This window comes from Panulirus ornatus, chromosome 15 (genome assembly GCF_036320965.1).
Source record: "Panulirus ornatus isolate Po-2019 chromosome 15, ASM3632096v1, whole genome shotgun sequence".
NCBI classification, from domain to species: domain Eukaryota; kingdom Metazoa; phylum Arthropoda; class Malacostraca; order Decapoda; family Palinuridae; genus Panulirus; species Panulirus ornatus.
Window position 1 is genome coordinate 7,333,444 of NC_092238.1, and position 24,467 is coordinate 7,357,910.

Here is a 24,467-nt window from a genome sequence, read left to right on the forward strand (position 1 = left end):
ATGAAATTGTTTATGTAGGAGACTGCCTAGTTTCATGAATGTGTTATGTAGGAAAACTTTTAACTGAATAAAGAAGAAAAGTTATCTGGTCAGAGGAAACAGATTAGGAATGCAGAATGAGAAAGTGAACAGTACAGAAAACATGAGGAGTACCATACAGTGTTACTGTATAAATCAAAATAATTTAAAAGTGAAGAAAAGTAGCACAGCACAAAGATAATAATTTTTCACTAAATGTGAAGCCACTTCAGGTTGTGGTTATGACTGGGTGTTATCCTTATGACATGCTTATAATTGGTATGTTATGCTATGGCCTAGGAATAGATAACCTGTTCTTACCAGGAAGGATGCCAACCTACATAGATGATAACAGGATATATGATTGTGAGCAGCAAATACTTAGAACTATGGCAAGTTGGCTTTGAACATTGAGAGTGTAACAAAAATATTACAGATACATTTTTAGTATGTATAAAACGATATTACACCTTTCTTCTAATCAGATAGTCCAATGTTGGGATAAATCAAAGTGTCAAGTTCCCTAGATCTTTTATTTTTAGCTGCATGGTACAATGTGGTAAGGTTGTATTACAGTGATATATTGATAGTGCAGCATGGCCATTGCACATATGTTCTTGTGAAGCATATTTGGGGTAAGTAATAAATGATATGATACTCATTATTATGTCCAGATGAAATATGAATGCAATGTTCCTTTCATAGAAAGGATTGTTTTTTCTTATTAGCAAATTGTGACATATGATAAATTACCTAATAATGTAGACCTTGAAAAATATCTTTTGACAGCTTTGCACCAATCTGTTGGCAAAAGAAAGAAGTTTGCAGCATTTCAGTTTGGTACAGTGCATATGATCACCTTTTAAAGGGGGAGGTGACCCACACTGGACCATCTCATAAACCAAGTGGTTTGAACTAGCCTTTCTCAGTGGCCAGAGAACCCACACCAGATCATTCAGTGGCCATGTTTTTCACAATGATGCCCTTTTCACAAAGGAAGTAACATCAACTTGTCCATCTCGTTGACCAGGTGGCCCACACTGGCCCATCTCACTAGCCAGGTGGCCCACACTGGCCTCTCTTATTGGTCAGGTGGCCCATATCAGCCCATCTCATCAGCCAAGTGGATCATACTGCCCATCTTACCAGCCAGGTAGCCCACAACAGCTGAACTCACTGTCCAGACAATCAATGCTTTTTTAATCACATTTTGGTGGTGAAGTGGTCTAAACTGGTCTATTTCATACTAAGCAAATGAACCACAATAGACTATTTCATTCACTGGGTGATCCCTATCAACCTTTACTTTCAACAGGTAAGTGGGCTACTATGGCCTATGTTTCTTTGGCCAGGTGGGCCATGCCATTGTTTCAATCCCCAGCTAAAAGTTAAATGTAACCCATCAGCTAACCTGTCATGGGTTATGACTGCAGGAATAGCTGGCTGCAGGTTAAAGGTTACACAGACAATACCTTTGCTGCTCCTTGATTAAGTACTTATGCTGACGTGCAACTATGGGAGGGTTGACAAGTATCACCTAGGTCAAAGGTGTTGTGGGCGGCTGCAAGAGGGGTAAGGGGGTGTGGAGCTGCAGGGGGAAGCCTCCCCCTTCCAACTTTAATCTACCAGTCAAACCAGGGAAAATTTTTGGCTAGATCCACTGAGCTCAGAAATTATTGTTGAAGTTGAGTCTTGAGTTATATCAAGGAAGTGAAGAATGTGTAAAATCCTCCCAATATCAAGATATAATATTTAGGTCTACTCAAAAATATTATAAAGTGTACAATGATGTATATATCAACAAGTTATAAAATATAATTGAAGTTGTCTCTCCTGAAAATGTGAATTGGTATGTCAGCTCAAGAAAATCTAGCCATTAATCAATGCTACAGTGACAGAGTGCTCGGCATCATCCTCACAGAAGTGAGCACGTGCATGGTTGGCAGGTGGAATGATGTGGCACAGAGGTTCTGATGGGTGCCAAACAGGTACTGCATTAGTGAGTGGTTCACATCCTATACCAGTGTAACACATGAACCCTTAGTGCCATGTGTGCATTGCAAAAATACTGTATTGAAATGTTTTAAAGGCATTAATGTACTGTGCTGTAACATACTATGGAAAGAGGTATAATTAATATTTCAGACATTGTGAATCCTGCCGAAATTATTTGTAAGAAAAATGTGCTCTTCAGTATATGAAATTTTTCTCAATCTTTAAAGATTGTTATATAAGCATTTAAGCATTCATTAATGGTGTATAAATCCAGAAGGCATTAAGAAACAGAAAATCATCTTTAAAAGTTATTTAGGGTTCTTTCATGTGTGGTGGATAAGCAGAATTCCCATCAAATTTTTTGTGGTTTGGAGTGATCAAATTATTCAATTTGAGACACTGGCACTGGAGGAGATAAAATGATGCCGAGACTCATTAGGTACAGAACACGAGGCTTCTAGTAACTATGATACTACTGCTACCATGCCAGAGCTCAATTACTCAAATCAGGTCACACAAAAATAATTTATTAGCCAGAGAAGTGGGAAGTGACCCATGTGGCTGTTCCATAGTAATGGTAATACAATATTTAATCAAATTTTATCAATCACATGTTGATTTAGTGGTCTTGTATACTTTGCATTCAAAACTGACCATCATCAGGCCCTTCAGTCGTTTCCCAGTCACTGGAATGTTTAACATGGAGTGTAGAGCTCTGAACATAGTAACGCTAAATCAGCTGGTTTGCAATGTGCAATAATACTTTTCGGATGGCTCCTTGTTTACGTGAGGTATGTCCATACCTGTCTGTATACTCCGAGTGTATTCAAATACAAAAATTACATATGCTGTACATTTATGTTATACAATACAGTATACTGTGGCTATGTGGTACACCGCTTCATAGTACATTATTTTTAGCAAAACAGCAGGAGTTTTCTACGCAAGCATCAGGATATTGAAGCTATGTGGATTACTCCCAAGGAAGCCAACAAGCCTGGTCTGGCTCCAATGTGGCTGTCGACTAGCTGCTACTGTTGCCATCACCTGCATACTCATACTCTACTGGAATTTTTTGCTATCTTTTAACCAATATACAGTAAGCAGAAAAACCAAGTCTGGTGTTAAAAGAATGGAGTAACAAGGTTAAAGATGAATATTTAACATTTCTTAAAAAGAACTATTTCACCAAAAATATCACTGAGTTTGATGACTGCTGCTACTTTTTGGACAACAAATTCAGTACAGTGTAATATCAGTTATTTCGTTATGTTAAATCTTTTAATGCAAGAAAATACAGCTGCTGCATAAAACCGTTTGTGACAGGTGAATAACAAAATACATGACTTCCTGATGAAGTATATAATTCTTTGAATATGCCATTTGGTGTCAATTAGAAAAATACATTGAAATGTTGCTATAAATAAAAATTATTGTTCCTTTTGGGTTTCAATATATCTCAGATAAATAAAACAGATTTCTACTGTGTAATGAATCTAAAAGAGCCAGTTTGACAATATTTGATCATTACCATTATTATTATTACTTTACTATGTTTTCATTATAATTATTATCATTAATATTATCAATATGACACATGACAGCTGGAGAAAAGATGTGAGCGGATGCAGCCTTTCTTCCTCTGTCCCTGGCACTACCTTGCTAACACAGGTAATGGTGATCAAGTACAAAAAATATTATCATCATTGGAATTAATCAGCGGTATGAAAGTGTGTTTATGAAAAAATATCAAGATTTTTTAGGGCCAAGGAAAGTATCAGCCAATGAAGTGTTACTAAACACTGCTCACTTGACACCAGTCTTGACATGGACTCTTCAGCTTGCTATCAGTTAAGATAAAAAAAATGAATGCAGAATTTTGAAGACAATTCTTTGACAAAGACAGCAGGCTAAAGAATGCAACAGTGGAAGTCTGGAACCACAATGGATATGAGGCAGGTGGTGATGTTCATGGTAGTGGTCCACACAGCACTGGTGGTGAGTGGAGGTCCTAATCCTCTGCTAGTACTAACCTGGCCCCAGAGATGGACACTCTCACCCATCCACTACCCTGGCTACACCACAATGACTTCACCATCATGGTTATCCCAGGATGGATCCATCAGTTATAACAGGCAGATTACAAGACAGAAGTTACATGGCATTAGTTACAAGATGCAGATTACAGTTACAGAAAAAGACTCAGGACTCACACCCTAACTTTGCCTTCATATTATACTCTAACTTGTTTGCTCAGGATGACAACGTTATGCTTATATCATCTTGCTCAATCAGATGTGTTGCTTATGATGCTGGAATAAACAGTAAGCTATATAGGGTTATTTTTAACTACATTTCGTATCATTACACTTATCAGTGAAACAAAATATATAATTCATATCTATTACTGTCTTTCAAATATATGTATAGAACTCTGGAGACTAACTTTTATTACTTTGAAGTAAAAAAATTATCAGAATTCTTTTAGTTTTCTAACTTATGTTGATGTCAAGTTTCCTAAGGCAGTTTCTACTAACAGCTAAACTTCTTTATTCTCAGTAGAGTATCTATAATGTACCAAGTCTCTTCAGTGTTTTCATCTTGACTTGAAATTCATCAAAAAATTGTAAAAGATAAATTTACATTAACTAGAAACTTAAAAGATCATCCGACTTAAATGAAGAATGGTACCAAATGACATCTTGAAGACAATATCTACAGCAGGAACTGCAAAACAAAATCCCTTTTCAAAAAGACATAATGAAATGAAAGGAAGATCCAAGTTAGTTTCTAAATTTAGATCAGAAATTTCACAAAGTAAATTTCTTTGTTTGAATTCTTAAAGTTCAAATATACTTAAAATTGACAACTGAAGTTATAGTACGCTATGTTATTTACTGCCCTAACTTATCTTTAGCTTTATACATAAACTCTTTACAGCATATGACTAAAATATAGCAATGCCTCTTATTCTATAGAATACAACTTTATTAAATTCAGAGATTATCTACCGTTATCAATGAAAGTAAAATCAACCTTAAATCTTGGCTATCATCTCTGTGTCTTAAAACATGTTAAAAGATCAAGTTATTTTTTGAGACAGCCCTATGTCCTGATGTTGAAAGACAGGCTTTTTCTACTTTCAAAGGAAAAACACTTAGATGATAGCTCCAAAAAGATCACTGGGTTAATAGATGCCCATGAACTAGCCAAATTATATGCTTGGACACTATATGGGCACCATTGGTGACTTTAATCTGGAGATAAATTGCTCTTTTAATACTTTTTCATTTTCTAAATGCAACCACTGCTATTGATATTCCTGGGTGGATTACACAAAAGAACTACTTTCATGCAAAAAACACATCTGCTATACCATATAACTGATCTTCTGCATGCATTTCATGTCGACAATCTTTATGCCCTTTTCCAATCTCAAAAGGTGTTGTCATCTCATACAAGAAGGGTCAACCTAGTCTGACCATTGCAGAGCACACCACTCGATACAAAATCTGGCAAACGTTGCCAGACCTTGGCATAAACTTAAGACTTATCGATTGTAAATACAGAGCAGTGTTTGCTTTAGTGCCTAATTTATGGTTGAAAAAGAAAAAAAATTAAAACATATAACAAATATGAAACTGTTCTGAAGACTATTAATTTTGCTCCTGAAATCAGTTCCAAAGTAACGTGGTGTTGATGCAGCACTAACAGTACACATCACTTAAGTTCACTCCATAAATAGCCTCTAATGCAGGAATTTGTAATCATGCAGGTTTATGGTGTCACCTAACAACATGAATGTTATCCTAATCCACAGTCTAACAAGTTGATGGTTCTCAGATGGCATAGGTGACATCTGAGAACACACTGGCCTTGTTAAAGAAGAAAAACTATTAATCCAATTAAAAAGTGACCTGTGATAACCTTCTGACAATTGTGATGAGGTGCCTATGTTTAGGCTTTTAAGTGCATTTTCAGGTTGTTTCTTGCCGATATCACTTTTGCAGGAAATGCACTTGTATAATCAAATCTTTAAAAATTGACCAATTGTAAAAATACAGGTATTGAATGTCCCTGCACCAGGCAGGTAGTCTTATAAAATCAAATATAACTAAACAATATATTAATAATCTGATAATGCTCCCTCACTATAACATACTCTATAACATCAATACAACATGTTGGTGTGACCATCAAGTAAGCATCTTATAAATAATCAGTGACACTCACTTTTAGACGAGAATTTTGCCGGCTTCTAAGACAATGGCAGCTACACTTGTTAACTTAATTATCAATCAGGACTTATGATTCAGCACATCTTTTTAAAATTTAGGGGAAATAGAGCAGATATATGTTTCACAGTGACAACTACACAATCTATGTTACTGCTTCAGTGATGACTATACATTATATTATGGTATAATACAATGATAGCCAAACACTTCACATCACATAGATATTAACACCATTCTCAATAATTACACTGGCTAAAAGATTAATGATGCTAAGAGATTTCCATGGTAATGTAAATGTAGATACCATTTTCTTATCTAGAGCAGCAAAATTAGGATATATTGGAATCTATCGAATATAAAACTGGATAAGTCCATGGACATATTTTCTATAGATAATATGGGATTTACAGCTAGCAAAATATTCTCTGTGCACAACTGCATAGCAAGTTTTTCCTTAAGAAGCTCATATGTCTCATCTATACAGTAGCTCATTACCTTCTGGGAACAACAACACAGAAACTAACAGTTTCAGTTAATCAAGCAACAGAGAATGCATATATCTATCAAATGCCTATACAGAACACTGACTCAAACAACTTAGTTTTAATAAAGAAAGGGTATCAAAAGTAGACTTGGGGAGGAGGCCACAGTGCCATAATATGTAATCAAGACAATGAATATAGACTAGGAGTTATCCAATTGATGAAATAACAGCATTGGAATGTAGCCAGATAAGATTAGAAATAACAGGTATTGAGGACAGAACAATATGATCAAAACAGGAGTGGCTTTTGTGCTAAGTTATGTACTTAGAGCACTGAAAATGAAGGAGGGAAATAGGTGGGAGTCACAGTACCAGCTGGATATCATACAAACACAATCAACCAGAGGGAATCCTACCTTGGCTTCACTCAAGTCAAAATCTAATGAATGTCAAACACTCCTCACATCTGCAACATTATTATTTACAAGATTCCTTTTTCAATTAAAATATCTTTTAGGGAGAGAGTTTCAAGAATCCAGAGGTAACTTGTAATCTTTAAGATATAAAGAAGTGTATTTTAGCCCTGAGTAGGGGAATGAACAGATGAAAGGTTACATACCAGAGATGAGTGAAGGTAAAGTAATTCATTACATACTTTATAGAACTGTAAGTCTTGACAAATTTTGTAGAACAAGCTGTCCCCTTTCATAAAAGAAAATTCTGCATACTTATGAAATTACTTAGAATGCCAGAATATAGGTAGAGGTCAAATTAGGTCACGTATAAGATGTGCCCTTCATGACCCATGTGATTTTTATAACAACAAAGTTAAAGAATGACTTTCGAATCTTGAAGGATTTTAGAGAACAAGGGAACACCACCAGTTCTGTCATGTCTCTGGTAAACAGTCCTCATAAGTGTATGCAACTGTAAATTATATAAATGCTAACAAGGTGTGCATCCTGATATAATTTCATTATTGGAGTGGTAGAGCACTCCTGGTGTTATCTGGTGTTAAATTGGGCTTTAAATTCCAATTTATTCATTTCAATATGAAAATTTCCCTGTTTTCTTATATTTTTTCAAGATTCGATGTACTTCAGTGCTTCTGGAGAAATGACAGGAATTGAAAACAACATGAAGGAGTTTGTGCGTGGTTGTGATGACGGGCAAGGATGCTTAGAAGGCCGCACCGTCTTTGGAAGCCTTGGAATAGTAACGTCTTACTGTAATTTTTGTATTGCTTATCAACATAGCATTATTTTCTGAGATCAGATTTCACCATAACAAAGCAAATTGAATAATTTCATCAACTGCTTTCATGAAAATTTAGGTCATTCAGATACTGATGCCTATTTTATTTAATACATATCAACAAAAAAACACAAGAACACTCTAGATTTCTAAAATATAATTTAGCAATGAAAATTATATAATGACTCTGATATATATATATATACAGTAGGCTTATATATTTATATATATTTCATATAATGCACTTCAACTTTTTCTATTAAAATATAACAAATAAGCACAATTGGTATTTACTCTCCCTATCAGTTATTTTTCCAAAAAAATAATAATATAGTCATGATTTTCTTTAAAGATGCAACAACCACCCACTAATGTTAATTGCACTTACCTATTGCCACTCATTACTATTGCCAAACTTTCATGCATAAGGAAACTCTTGCCTCACAACTCAGCTTTTCCACCTTAATTTGGTCTGCTTAATGATATCTTGTTTCAACAATACTATACTTTCATTCCTCCTGTAATTCTGTAAAAAACAAAACTTTTCCTCTTTCAGAGGAGGTATAGGTTTGTCTTTCAATGATAAAGATTGTTTTGATTTTCATTACAGAAGGCTGACAATGGACCATTGTGGTTATCAGTGAACAGCAGCACAGACCTCCTCATTGTTTCTCCGAGAGGGAATTTCCTGAAGAGATATGGAAACGCAAAAACTCCTGGTAATGCTTAATCTGCTAGTCTCCCTCACATATTTCTAACAGAGGGTAGAACACGTAACAAATGGAACTGATAACACATGTCGGCAGCACCACATGGGGTCATCATTGTTAGCCTTCCATGTGTTAGTGTTAGGGTATCTGACGTCTTAACAAAATATATCAGGTGAAATAATTCTACAAAAGTACAAAACCCTATGTACATGATGTCAGGCTGTGGTGGCTGGGGGATCTTAGTGCTTTCTGGCAATGATATTCACAAATTCTGTTGGGAGAGAAAAAATCTCATTACTGAACCATATTTGCTAAAGAGAAACAAGTATTTTTCACAGATTTTCTTTAACACATGCAATGAATAGAGTTACCAATACTAGCAAATCACAAATCTACCTATAACTGAGGCCTTGTATCTTTTTGTATGGGAAACAACTCTATATAAATTTTCAACTTGTTATATATAAAGAGATCTAGCTTACAGAAGGTGCTCTAATGACGAGGAGCCATACGAATACAATCTATGGAGATTTAAATAAAACATATCCTGGATATCAAAGGATTTTTAAATGTATGGTAGTTAAGTCTGATGCTATTTCCAGATAAAAACAACTGACTTCTAGAGTTTACATACACACACACACACATATGCACAAGTAGACTCTAAGCAGTAGATAAAAGTGAGAGAAGTGGATACTGTTCCATGATAAACTGACTGACAGTAACAGTACAGATTTAACTGTGACACAGTCTTATGGAACTGTGAGCTCTAAATGGCCCTGAGGAAATGAGTAGGTGACATCACCCCAAAAGGCAGTTGCTGATTGGCCGAGGGCAAGCCAGAGTATATGGGCAAGTGGCTTCAAAGACAGAGAATTATTCAAGAAGGGTGAGTGTGGCCATAATTTTTCACCAAAGTGTGGGGGGTTAGAATGGACCTGACTTATACATCCACAAAAATATATCTCATTACTGTATTTGTGGGAGAGAAGAACCCTTGAATGTGACAACAGAAGTCACTAGATATGCTCATTTTGACAAAAACAATTAGGTAAGTATGTGATATTTACAATCATTATGAATTTCAATAAATTAGGAGGAACATCAGGAAATACTGTTGTGGAAAAATGGGCAAGTCAGTCTTCTTGATTGAATGTTGGACACATGTATGATGACTGGGATAGGATATCAAGGTATGCTGCAGTATTTATGGACCCAAATCTATAATACAAAGAAATATTGCCATTTTGACAATGGAAGAAAGGGGTTACTGAAGTATCCAAGATATCAGGTTTGGCCCCTGTTGAAGAAAACCCCCACGTCGTAAACCATTGAAGCAGTTTTCCCCATGTGCATGTATTCATTCATCAGCTGAAATGCTACATGCCCTACACACTGATCATGATTGTGGGTAGGAAGCTAAGGCTTCACGACTTGTTAGATGGTCTAATGCACTCTCCATACTCTGTCATTTTTGTAGAAAATTTTCAAACGTTACTGTTTATATCAAATGTAATTCCTTTGAATCTTTCCAAATCATTTTTAAGTGTTTTACCTGTTTCATATGAAAACAAATGTCCTGATCAATGAATAGAACCTTTTGCTGAGCTGAGTAGTTCATAAACTAACATCATAAAGAAATATGTTCATATTCCTGAGATTTTAATGTAGTGTCAGCCAGTTGGATATCAGTGAATGTCTAGTGTTCTTCATATAAGGCCTTGACATTGTGATGCAAAACTAAGCATTGGTTAAATACATAAAGGCCTAATCCCTGTTTGACATTATGGAAACCTCAGCGCCATGCCTTGATATAACTATGCTGTTTTTTTTTAGTCTGCTTTAGTTTAATATTTACCTTCATAGTTGACCTTGCCATCACCATTAGGAGCTGCTTCTTTGATCATGTCCTCAACCTCTTGCTCAGACATCTTCTCACCCATACTAGTCATCACATGACGCAGCTCCGTAGATGACAGATACCCAGAATTTTTCTTATCAAACACTCTGAAAGAGAGTTTTAATAAGCAATTCATAAATATAAGCTCACTAGTACTTATGATACTCAACGAAACAAGGAATATCAAGGAATAAGAGAATAAGAAAGTTTTTTTGTATTATGTGCCTGCTGTGATATCCTTACAAAATGTATGTCAGCAGCAAGTTATCTTGAATCAGAAAGTCAGGCTGTTCAAGAATTTTGTGTATATGTGTATATATTGAACAACTGGAATGAAATTAACAAACACAGTGTTCTCACATTCAGAGGCTCTACTAAAGCCCTCCATCTACTTGCTTTTCTTTGTTTTGAATGGAATATTCATAGTTAATTAATCTGTGCTTGTATGGAGGAACAATGTTATTTCAGGAATGGCAGAGGATTGAGGATTAGATCAGTTGCTTTAAAGAATGTGTGAGAAATACTTGGAGACGCAGACAGATCTGTACATGGTATTTACGGATCTGGAGAAAGCATATGATGGGTATGACAGAGATGCCTTGTGGAAGGTCTTATGAATATATGGTGTGGGGGAAAGCTGCTAGAAGCAGAGATTTTGTCAAGAATGTAAGGCATGTGTGTGAGTAGGAAGAGAGGAAAGTGAGTGGTTCCAGGTGAAGTTTGTATCAGGGGTATGTGATGTTACTATGGTTGTTCAATTTGTTTATGGAGAGGGTGGTGAGGGAGGTAAATGCAAGGGCCTTGAATAAAGATGGGTGAATATGCAGTCTGTAGGGGGATTAGGGGGCCTAGGAAGCGAGTCAGTTATTTGCTGGTGACAGAGCAGTGGTGCCAGATTCGAATGAGAAACTGCAAAAGTTAGTGACTGAGTTTGGGAGAGTGAAAGGTGGAAGTTGAGAGTAATTAAGAATAAGAGCAAGGTTATTAGGTATAGCTGAGATGAAGATCAGGTTACTTTGGGTGTGAGTTTGAGGGCTGTGATCAATCCATTGTTCTCTCTTCTGTTGGGGATAAATTTTTGGTCCTCAGCCTCTCAAAGGAGCTCTTCTCTCTTATTTTAGGTATCATCTTTATTGCCCTTCTCTACAACCTCTCTCAATTATATCTTTTTATGCTTAAGTGGAATGACAAAATTTGAGTAGCTCATTCTAGTTTTGGTTTACTATACACTGTGAATGACTTGCTAAACATTTCCTCATCCAAGTGCTTACATGTGATTTTCATGCACAAATCCCTGAAGTTATTTCCTGATAGATAATATTGATACCAAGGCTTTCCTTTACTGTGTCCCATCCTTATTAGTATTCACCAAAACTGAATTTCATCAACCATGTATCAGACAAACTTTAAGAGTTTGGCTGGGTCTCCTCATAAGCTGACACAATCCTTATCATTCTATAATTTTTTTCATGAGTTTGGTATCACCCACAAACATGCTCAAGCTGGAGTCCAGTCCATCTGGGTAGTCATTTACACAGATCATGGAGAGAAACGGTCATAAGATTGAGCCCTGTGGCAGGCCAATGGGGGACCCCAAGCCCACTTTGAGAATGTTTTAACCTGTGTCCTTTCCTCCCTTAGCTCTCATTTATAAATGCTTGAAGACATGTTTCTTAACTAACCTCTTATGTAGAAAAGTCTTAAACAAAAACTGAGGGACTGAGATCTTGAGTCTGTGGCCTGGTGGAACCAACCAGGGAGGACTGCCAGAGGAAGCCCTGTAGCACTGCCATAAGCAAGAACAGCACAGAATATTATCCATGCATGGAAGGAGGGCTCAACCTCCAAGGAAAGTCAGATGGCTTGTCTGGCATCATAAAAAGATTGCTGGTTTCTAATGATTTATACTCTCAGGGTAAACCTAACAGGAAAGGAATGCTATTTCATAATACTATCATGATTTGTACTTCACTACATATATGAAATGTATTGTGTTACAAAGGTGCTTAAGATATCCAAATCTAGTTTCAGTAATCCCCATCGGGTGATATGTCCCTCTTCTTCCCCTGCCATTCCATGGCGTACTCTAATCCTCACTAATGGTATGCTCTTCCTTATGGTGTGCCTGTTCCCTTTACTTAATGTGTGCCCTTTTTCACGGGATGCATTCTCCCTATCCTGACCTGACCATAAGAACTCACTTGAATGCTTCCTTCAGTTCATCCTCATTGCCAATATCCTTCAACTTCTTGCTCATCATCTGGAGAAATTCATTAAACTCAATGGTGCCATCTGCGCATGTCTCCACTTCACCTACCAACTTCCTCAGCTCTGTTTCTGCAATAATAAGGTGGGATGATAAACATTAAGGAAAAAGCTGAAGAAAAAATTAATTCATATATCTAGCTGAGCTGCATCTGGATGCAACCTTTCTAAAAAAACTGCTGCCTTTTCAGACTTAAAATTTGATTTCACCGGTCAATTTCCAACTTGTATATTATTTTACCTCAAAAGTTAATCATATTAGCAATCTGTGAATTATTAAAACTTTCTTTTATAATAGTTGCACTGACAGTTATCTGAATGCCCTAACAAATGCTATCTCATATACGATATATGGATATATTTTTTTCATATGTATTCGCCGTTTCCCCGCATCAGCAAGGTAGCATTCATGAACAGATGAAAGAGCTTTAGAGGGAAAACTACTCACTTGGTTCCCTTTTCTGTTCCTTCTTTTGGAAAGGTATAACCGGAGGGGAAGACTTCCGGTTCCCCATTCCCATCACTTTCAGTCGTCATCTACAACATGCAGGGAATACCTTTCATATGCCACATGCATCTCTTGCCATGCCAGCACTGCTTTCCTAAATACCTATCGTTCCTTACCCACTCCCTCTGCTTCATTTAGTCTCACCTTTTGCCATTCTACATTCAATCTCTCCTTATAATTCTTCATACAAGTCTCTTTTTCAAGTTCACTTATCCTCACCACTCTTCTTATCAACAGTTTCAACCTCTCCTTGTGATTCTTCACACAAGTCTCTTTTCCAAGTTCACTTACCCTCACCACTCTTCTTCCCAACAGTTTCCTCCAATTCGAAAACCTTCTACAAATCTTCACCCTCGACTCGGCACAATGATGACCAGACATCCCACCAGCTTCCCCTTTCAGCATATTTATATTAAGAAGCCTTTCTCTTACACACCTATCAATTAATATGTAATGCCTGCTGATGATCTTTCTAATTCAAATAGGAATACTTATGTATATTCCTCTTTTTTTAAACCAGGAATTCGCGATCGCAAGTCCATTCTCAGCATACAACTCCACAAGCTATTCACTATTTCCATTCATAATACTGAATACCCCATGCACCCCAATTATACCCTCAACTACCATATTACATATCTTTGGATTCAAATCACTCATAATTACAAACTGTCTCTTAAATCAAACCTGCTGACACTCAATCAGCTGCTCCCAAAACACTTGCCTCTCATGATCTTTCTTATCATGGCCAGGTGTATAACCACTAATAATCACCCATCTCAAACCATCCACTTTCAGTTATAACCACATCAATATAGAATTTACTTTCTTACACTCTATCAGACACTCCCACAACTCTTCTTTCAGAAGTAGTGCTACTCCTTCCTTAGCTCTTGTCCTCTCATCAACCCCTGACTTTACTTCTAAGACATTTTCAAACCACATTTCCCCTTTAGCCATGGGCTTTGTTTCGCTCTCTGTTATTATGTAAGATCAATTCATGATGCCTGTGTGAAATATAGTCGTAACAACATTTACAAATGGGAAGAAATCATAAGATAACCTTGTCCATGAAGTTCAATTTAGTAATCACAAAACAAGTAAATACAAAAAAGTCTATCAGAGATGCAAAGAACTGGGCCTGGAAAGAAGTCATTTAGATACTAAATGCATAGATTTCAGATTTCGTCAGACTACACCTGCTGAGGTCGAACTGCAAGTGAAAAGTCATCTTCGACAAGGCTGTGGAATTGAGAATACAGTCTCGTCAAAGAACGCCTCACTCAAAAAGAGTATATATATATATATATATATATATATATATATATATATATATATATATATATATATATATATATATATATATATATATTCTCTTTTACATTAACAAGGGAATCTGTTTCACCTGTTCGCCTAAGTACAGATTATCTCAGCTACGTCAGGACTCTATGGGTCCTCTCACCACCTTCACCCTAACCTCGGCTTGCTTACCTGAAGGCCGCTGACCCAGGGACCGCATTACCACTCCTAACTCAGCCGTGGTAATCATGCCATCCTCATCTTTGTCAAAGAGCATGAAGGCTTCCTTAAACTCTGCGACTAGGTCGTCTGTCAATCCGTATTCCACCTGTAAACGTTAAGAGTGAATAGAGATGTGTTTCATATACCACTGCTTTTTGATTTGATTTGTGACAGTATATCATGAAATGAATGTTCTATCAGACTCCAGGATGACAGCTTGATATAAGGTATTTGGTCATCTGTCAATTTGCATTCTAGTTGTAAATATGAACAAGCGAACAGAGATGTATTTCATATAATACTGCCTATTTGTTTAATTCATGACGCTATATCATGAAATTATTGTTCTGTTCGTTAAAGCCTTTCAATTAATCTATAACACCCATCAAAAGACCTACATACATTTAACTCATGGGCATTCCTTTCAACAATTGAATTTCAGCACTTCTGTGCTAAAAGTAATCCTTAATAAAAGTTTACCAATTTCACTATGCTTATGAAGGTCACCTAAATTTATTTTCTCTGTAATAAAAACTGAGGTAGTTACACTACAGCGACAATGAAGAATATTCAAAGATATCAACCTAAATCAGCCTTGTGTTAACTATGGCTGATCCGACTAAAAACATCAGTATGGTGACTGTCTACCAATTAGTACAACTCTGGATCCTTGAAAAGACCTTTTCACTTTACTGAGGAAAACAGCTACTCAGTCATCTTAAAAAGAAAAGTAATTATAACCATAAAATTCTCAGAAAGGCACAATTTGCTTCAGGTACTCAATAAAAACATGCTTTTTCAACTATGCATGAAATTTGTATATCAAATTTGCCAGAGAAGCTCGTTTGTTTTGGACTCAACTATTCTTTTTTCTTTTACGTTGGAGGTTACAGCCACATCAAGGCTGGCTTTAACTGAAATACAGAGAGGACTATGAAAAGAAAAACTCAAAGGAAAGTATTTACGAATTTTCGAAGAACTGAAAAAAAAAAAAACCCTGGCTTTAAAAATGTGCCAGGTTACAGTTATTGGGAAACACATAGGAGGGCACAGACTTCCAAAGCTTCAACGAGTTGGGAGAAAACAAGTTATCAAAACGGCCCACCCTTGAGTTGCCAACGGCCACACGATAATCATGTGACGCACCAGCTTGCCGAGTATTGCGTGGTCTAGCTAGTGGCGAGGGCACACAAGCAGCCAGCTCCTACGAGCAAAAACCAAAGTAATACCTATACAAGAGGGTAAGTGAACCAAAATTGCGGCGTAGGGCATGAAGGTCAAGTTTGGAAGTTAGCCTGGGAGAGTTTAGAGGTAGAATTGCTTTCGACTCAACTCTGTGAAGTAAGTACGCAGAGCAAGAACCACCCCAGATGTGAGAGCAGTACTCCATACAAGGACGAGTCAGTCCTGTGTATAAAGGAGTAACTGTTCAGAAGGAAAGAAATTTTGACATCTAAAGAGGACCCCCAGTTTCTCTGAGACAGACTTGGCTATTTTCGTAGGGCGGGGTTTCCAAGAAATAGGTCAAGAGATGGAATTACAAAACCGTCAAAGGAGAGATGAGAGTTGTGAGAGGTTTTCGATAGCGAGATGGGTAGAAACTGGGTCTTGGATGCATTAAACTTAACTAGATTTCGTCTAGCCCACTTAGATATCCTGTCCGAGTTTATTGAAAAAGCTGTGTCAAGACGAGATGCAGATCGAGTTATAGAAGAAGCAGAACTGAAGGATGTGAATGAATGTAGTGCTGAGTTGTCAGCATATGGGTGCATTTGGTTGTTTGTGGAAGAGAGGAAATCGTTAATGAAAAGGAGAAAAAGTGTAGGGGACAGAACAGAATCTTGAAGGACGACACTACTGTTGATAGAGAGAGGAAAAAAAAAGGGGGGGGGGGGAAGGAGGGAGGGGCTGATCCATCAAAAACCACAGAGTTAGATCAGCCAGAGAGGAAGCTAGATATGAAGGAGCAAGTGGAGAAGGGAAGCTAAAAGAGGGAAGCTTAGAGATGAGACCTCGATACTAAACCTTGTCAAAAGCTTTGGATATGTCAAGGGCAACTACCCAAAACTTCCCAAAATCATTCAGGGATGATGACCAGACATTAGGAAGATACAAAAGAATAATACAACGGGAGGATCTCACCTCACGGAAGCCATTCTAGTGATTAGAGAGAAGACTGTGAGATTCAAGGTGCCTAAGGATATGGGAGCTGAGGAGGGATTCGAAGGCTGAAAATGCTAGATGCCAAAGCAATAGGATGATAGTTAGAGGGATTAGAGAGGTCATCCTTCTTAGGGATGGGATATATCTACACATGCTTCCAAGAAGATAGATATGTTTTGGTTTCTAAACAAAAACGAGGCCAGTAGGTCCGTAAGGCCTTGCTTGCGTCGAGAGAGAGTTGCGCTTTTCGGACCATCCGAGAAGAGAGTATGGGGAGGGGCATAAGATTAATAAGAGGAGCATCAGGGGATGAGGAAATGTTAGAGTCATCAGAGGTGGAGTTAGAGGAGAAATGGGAACCAAAGAGAGTTGAACTCTCTACGGGAGAGACAGCTAGAGTACCGTCAGTGAAGGAACGGTACAGCGACAGAAATTGTTTGAGAAGCCCTTTGCTAAAAAAACAGAAAGACCTATCAGTGGATGACGAGGAAAGGTTATCGCACTTCCTTTGAATAAAGAACACTTCGCCTCATGGATAACGTGCGCGCAGCGATTACTGGCAGTGATAAAAGCCGAATGGGAGTCAGAGGAAAGAGAGTTTTTTCCAACCCCGACATACCTGATCCCTTGCCTGAATGGCCTCAGAATAGGAACGGTTGAACCATGGATTGGAGGAAGAGGGGATAAATGCTTTCATTCCCGCAAGAATAACTTCAGCTATGTGTCTGGTGGAGACAGAGGCATCACCACATAAGAGACACTCATTTACCTGAATAAAGTCACAGAAGAAGTTACGTTAAGTTATTCCAGTCAGCTTGGTTAAGGTGACAGTATCTACGCTTAGAAGGGGTTGCTAGAGTGGGGCGAGCCGTTAAAAGAGATACATTTATGATATTGTGGTCAGCTGAAGCAACTGGGGGCGAGATTGTGTAGTTACAGTGGAATGGACTGGAGGTGAAAATCTGATCCAGAATATTAGAGGATTGGTCACAGCGGTAAGGTACACGGGTAGTGTGGGAGAGAATTTGCTCTAAATCATTGAGAATGATAATATATATCACAATGTTTCCCCTGGCGGACAGATACCAAATGATATAAAGAGAATTCTCATTTTTTTTCTATCCTTTACTCATTTGAATAATTATAGGAGTTACTGGCACCTACAAAATAATTCCGCCTAAGGCAAAGCACACATACGATATACTGCAGCAAGCAGTATATGAAATAACCCATCAATCTCGTGGAAACAGACAGTGAAACCTTACATATGAAAGAGCGTCATTTCAGATGATATGAAACTATAAAGCAAAGGGTGTGAGGATCAACATATAGACCACACCAACTGAACTTCAATTAGCTCTTTAGAAACACCTACGATAGAAAATCGCACCTCCATCCTCCATTTCACGTATGTGGGGTTTTGGAGGTAAACAGAATGAACATACTCTTCTCGGAAGTTACAACAACAAAGGACAAATAACTTTCACAGATGAGACATGACGTGCAAGATACGAGAATCAGCAAGGCAATGTCAATATCATATGTCAACACCCGCAAGCAACATGCACTTTTCGATAATGTCTTATCTAGTTTACTAGCAATAAGAGAGCCGTGTTGAATGGCTATGAGACTGACTGTAAGTAAGGCAGACACGAGAAAGATGAAGAGGCAATTGAAGATTAACGATGAGGTGAAAAGGTATGGCGAGTGATAGGTAGGGAAGTGTGAAGTGAGACGGCGAAATAGGCAATCTTATTGGACACTAGGAGAAAGCACACTGCATATACAGATTAACTGAATGTACATCAAATCAACAATTTTCTTGTGTGACTGGAATGTGAAAACAGCAAATAGGGATGCTAGTAATCGTTATTATACCATACATATCATACAGTGAATCACATTAAGTTGATCTTAATCCGACCCACAATTATCAATCATACAAGGAGACACAACTGATGATAAGTCTGGGTAGAGGCATAGAACTATTCTTTAAAGACACATGCATGCAGGGTGCACTCACCATGGTAGACTTCTGGAAATAATATTGAATTTCATACCTGCCATGAAGAAATGATCCATATTTGCTTGACAGTGCTTTGGAATGAACTTTTGCTCCTACATACATCTAAATTACTGTAATTACAATAATGAGGTGATATTTGACAATGGCTTACTCACTAAGGCAGCACATGGTGCTAGCCAGTTCAGGAAAGTGTACTTAAAAAAACCAAATCATGATGTGGAATTAGATACTGATGAAGCCAAACGTGACCCTCTGCAATGATAAGGCCGGTACGAAGGGCCATAACAATACTACGGCCACCAAAGAGGTTTCGGACGTGAATGTGTGTATGTAAAATGACTCAGTAACTCAGGAGAGATACAGCAGATGCCAAGTTCTTTCAAAAATGACCCCTTTCTATGAACAGCTTAAATTTTGAGGAAAATTCGATACCAGTGGGAATATATTCATCAACAACAGTTTAACAATGATGTTAATGCTGAGTGAAGCAAATTAGTAAGAACAAGAATGGGTAACCATAATGGCACCAGATAAACGGCGACTGTAATAATGACTTAATAGAACTGATTATATATATATATATATATATATATATATATATATATATATATATATATATATATATATATATATATATATATATATATATATATATATACACACACACAGGATGAAGTAATGGCAAAATATGACAAAGGTTTGTGATGTATGGTGAGCTATGGAGGCGAATAGTGACAATGACCTGATCTACAGAATGAACGAATTAACAGAGGAATACCACTGACCAGGTCTATGGTGACGATGAGGTCATACTGCTGGTGTTTGAGGCCCTTTTTGCCCTTCTTGCCTCCCTTCACTTGCACCTTGGAAGGAGCCTGCTTGACCTGTGTCTTCTGGGCTGAGGGCTTGGTCACCTGCTTGTTGTTACCGGTCTTGGAAGGGGTGCCTCCCTTCTGGGCAGCGGCACCTTTCACTGCCTGGCTTTTTGGCACTGCATCCACGGAACCACTCTTACTGCGGGCCTACGGGGAGAAAATTATGTCTTAAAAGGTATTTCTAAGTGAGGAAACTTGGAGGAATACAAAACATGCGTAATTAGATAGGCGGAGTTTTACTTTTTTATGGAAAAGTTAAAAAAAAAAAACCCAGAAATCACAAGGAGGACTCCTTCATGGAAGAGTCACAGAGAAATTTGCGTGAACGAATGTTTGGTTTGTCTCTAAGTAAAATCGTCCATGAGTGGGTTTGCTTCAGGAAGACAGATGAAAGCAGATCCGATTTTCCTCAGCGGGAGTCATATAAGCAGTCACGTGAATCACACAATATAGAGGCAGACCTTGATAGGCTAAATAGCCATTAATATGTGGGCCTTCTAGAAGAGTAAATGACTAGTCAGTGGAAGTACCTGAATACGGAATATCTGTATTGTGAGAGCTGTATGCGTCTGCCTAACTGATGTATAACAGGTACATTAAGAATGATTTTAACTTCTTTACTGGTCTGTGCTTGATGTAATTCTGTAATAGGAAAAAGAAAGCAGGAATAAGTAAACTACATAGAGGGATCTCATTAACAAAACAAATCACAGAGAATCAACAAACACAACAAGACACTGTAAAACCAGTGACCAATTTAATGACAGACATAAATAGAGGAAAATTGTGGAGTTTTTGAGCGACATGTAACCATTTTGCAGAGATGGAATATCTATACGGGGAAGTAAGGAAGGTGTTAACGCACTCAACAAAGAAAAGAAAATACTAAACCAGATCAGACAAAATAACACCAGCAAAAATAAGACGGAACAATTGAAAGCTTTTAAATGGAAACAATGTAATACATTGTCAGCGACACGGATCACACTGATAGCATGGTCAGTGGACGAAAGGCATTTTGCATTTCAGTCTCTTCGGCATTTCGCATTTCAGTCTCTTCGAGGAACTTCACGCTTGAATCAAGTACATGATTTCCCTGGCTATGATCGTAATGCAGCCTCGAAGCTTCAAGCGTCCTATAATTGGGGTCTTGCATAAATACCCTCAAAAATAAGTATGATTATCTTGTACAAGACAGAGGAGGGGACAAAAAGTCAACTCATATGAGTCACGAACTCAAGCCTCTTGCTCATAAATGTGAGGCAGCGACAGCTGAAGATAAGTGAGCATGATGAAATTAATCATTGGTGTGTTTCCAACAAAAATGTAAATGACATCTAGGGGTATGTATACTGGTTAATTTCTTTGCGAACAAAAAACAAGAAAGGAATCCGATTGGACGATAAATCCATTCCAGGGCGAAATTCATATATAATTTCAAATTCTACATGAGGGATCCTGGTTAGAAGAAACCCAAACCAACACATTCAAATTTCAAAAATGGCCGCACATATATTTTTTTTTCAATTATATCCAAACACGTTTCCTTGTACAAATCAACAATCATGCTTATATCAACATGGAATATAGTTGTATATTCATTTGTAAGCAATGATGAATGCCAATAATGTGTTAAATGTATCGATTTCTCCAAGAAAAGTTGGCTGCCACTAAAATCACAATTTCTAATTCATGCTGATATCTCCAATTCAAGATGGAAGCTGAGTATGATCACACTTTCTGGATGGGAATTTTTGGTCAGAAAAACCTGTCTTAGCTGTGCGGTTGGGTAAAAACCGTTTCCCAATGGACGCCTTTTCATTTCTTTTCCTCCCTGGTCTTCACCCAATGTACAAAATTAAGGGTGTTGGCAGTAATGAGAACTTTGGTATCCTTTTATCTGTATTATACTGTACTATGGTTTAATGGTCGAGAAATTCATTTCCATCAAGTGTTAGCCTACATTGAAAAAGGGAAAAAGGAAATTGTTGAAAGCAGCTTTCTAGGTTCCACAAAAACTACTTTCAGATTGCAAGAGACTTTGTGAAGATACACAAGAAAGCTCTTCTAACTAGATGAGTTATTCAGGCAAGAGACGCCAAAGTTGATGCCAGGTCTCAGCATGGAAGCAGGCGACCAAAGGTTTCAGCTCAACGCAACAGGCTTGGCTGCTTTTTCAAACGCCAAGGTGCTGCCTTTCGAATATCACTATTACTCACTTTGCAACCAAAATCAAAAACCTACACACACACACACACACACACATACACACACACACACACACACATACACACACACATATATATATATATATATATATATATATATATATATATATATATATATATATATATATATATTGGAAAGGATCACAATTTTGCGCGTGATCAAGATATTCCTATGAGTCCACGGGGAAAATGAAACACGAAAAGTTCCCAAGTGCACTTTCGTGTAATAATCACATCATCAGGGGAGACACAAGAGAGAAATGTAACAGTCAGTTGATATACATCGAAGAGACGAAGCTAGGACGCCATTTGGTAAACATGTGATTGTCCAAACATTGTTTTTGGACAATCACGTTTATCCCTGGGGATAGGGGATTAAGAATACTTCCCACGTATTCCCTGCGTGTCGTAGAAGGCGACTAAAAGGGGAGGGAGCGGGGGGCTGGAAATCCTCCCCTCTCGTTTTTTTTTTTTTAATTTTCCAAAAGAAGGAACAGAGTGGGGCCAGGTGAGGATATTACAAAAAAGGCCCAGTCCTCTGTTCTTAACGCTCCCTCGCCAACGCGGGAAATGGCAAATAGTTTAAAAGAAAAGAAAAGAATATATATATATATATATATATATATATATATATATATATATATATATATATATATAATCATTATTCAATATATTGAATTATACTTCTGAACATCGCTAGAAGGACGTAAGACACTGAGAGTAAATGGCAAAAAAACATGATCGTTTCCTCGAGTTATCATTAATGAATAAATTCATTGACAATGTAATGTAGGATTAAATATAACGCCCAACGAGTCTTCCGTTTCCGGTAACTCTTTCCCACTACACAGCTAAGTTCGAGTTCTCGTGCAGAATACCTCCCATACACCTCAGGCAATCCGTAAAATGAGGCATAGACCGACCATCCCCGTCTTCATGGAGACATTAAAGACTGGAGAGAGGTAGGGGTGCAGCGGCCAGCAGTTCTGCAGCCTCGCCACTGTGGCAAAATAACAAGATGTATGAGGGCGACTATCGATTTCTCTCGGTGTTTGTCATGCTGCCGCTGCGTCGGCAGGAGGCGACTGTGAGGAGGATGAAGGGGATAGACGCTAATTAATGAGTTGATGTATAATGTGAATATAACGAAGAGGCTAGAGATTCACTTAACAGGCTGATGGACGATACTCAATAGACGAGGATGGAGACGCTGTCACGAAATGATGTATGAAGTAAGGGTGAAGATCATGGTCGTGTTGACAATGGATACTTTTACAAGTCAGTTCGTCACCGCTTGTGTGCGTGTGTGCGGTGGAGGGAAGACGGGGGAATGGAAGGTCATATATTTACTGATAGACACGTATTTTACGGAAACTTTATCGTAATTAAACTGGGTTTCACTCACCCTGTGTAATGTACATAGTGACGGTCTTTTACAGACCGAAAAGACTAACTGAATTGCCACGGGCATTAGTCACTACAAGACGACCAACAGGTGCACCCATGAGCAGCATACAGTAATGTATTGGTACATAAACTATTTAGTGAGTATTTTGCAGACAGTTCGTTATGAAACAATAAGTGATTATCATGTCTACTAGACGGCACCGTTATTCTATAGACTAATCTACTTTCGAAATGATTTTCCATGGCATCACCTCTGGGTTGAAAAGTCACAGCGGCGAGGCTGCAGAACTGCTGCCCGCTGTACCCTACCTCTCTCCAGTCTTGAAATGTCTCCATGAAGATGGAGATGGTCGGTCTATGTCTCATTTTAAGGACTGCCTGATGTATATGGAAGGCAGTGTGCCTTCAATGTGTGTGAAGGCTCGGTCGTACGTCGACATTATGCCCTGGCGAAGGCAGGAATGCCCTTCCGCGACATGGCTCGCTCGATGGTGCTACGATTAACACTATCGAAGAGTCGGAAGTTCGCTGGCGGTCTTGGCCCGTCTTCCCCACGATTCCGGTGGTCTGAGGGCGAGCCACAGGAGCTTATCAGTTGCCTGGCATGCTCTGTGGCTACCCTGATCGCGGATTGGGGTTGGGTTTAACTTTTTCTTTTTCATCTTTGCCTATAATTCATGGCTGTGACAAACATGGGTTTTCCCGTGACAACAATTGCCTTGGGTCCAATTAAGATTGGTTTCCTCGTTCATCATAACTGATAACTATACGAATCACAATACTCGCAAAAAAGAAAAAAAACTTACGAGAAGTCGATTAATCCAATAATGGAATAAGTAACTAATCGGTAAAATACAGTTTAACCCATCATACGA

The 24,467-nt window shown here is 38.0% G+C and overlaps 1 protein-coding gene across 5 annotated transcripts in view; it reads right to left on the minus strand.

The window, feature by feature from the left end:
* Positions 1-537: 537 nt before the first annotated feature.
* Positions 538-24,467, minus strand: part of LOC139753720 (neo-calmodulin-like) — a 657,420-nt gene continuing 633,490 nt past the window's right edge. For all 5 annotated transcript variants that reach the window (XM_071670458.1, XM_071670461.1, XM_071670462.1 and 2 more), the window contains 5 exons: positions 19,868-20,104; positions 14,864-14,999; positions 12,801-12,936; positions 10,558-10,706; positions 538-8,970 (listed from right to left, as the gene is read on the minus strand). In XM_071670458.1, coding sequence (XP_071526559.1) covers positions 8,939-8,970; positions 10,558-10,706; positions 12,801-12,936; positions 14,864-14,999; positions 19,868-20,104 — 690 coding nt within the window. In that variant the 3' untranslated portion in view covers positions 538-8,938. The remainder of the gene's footprint in view (positions 8,971-10,557; positions 10,707-12,800; positions 12,937-14,863; positions 15,000-19,867; positions 20,105-24,467) is intronic.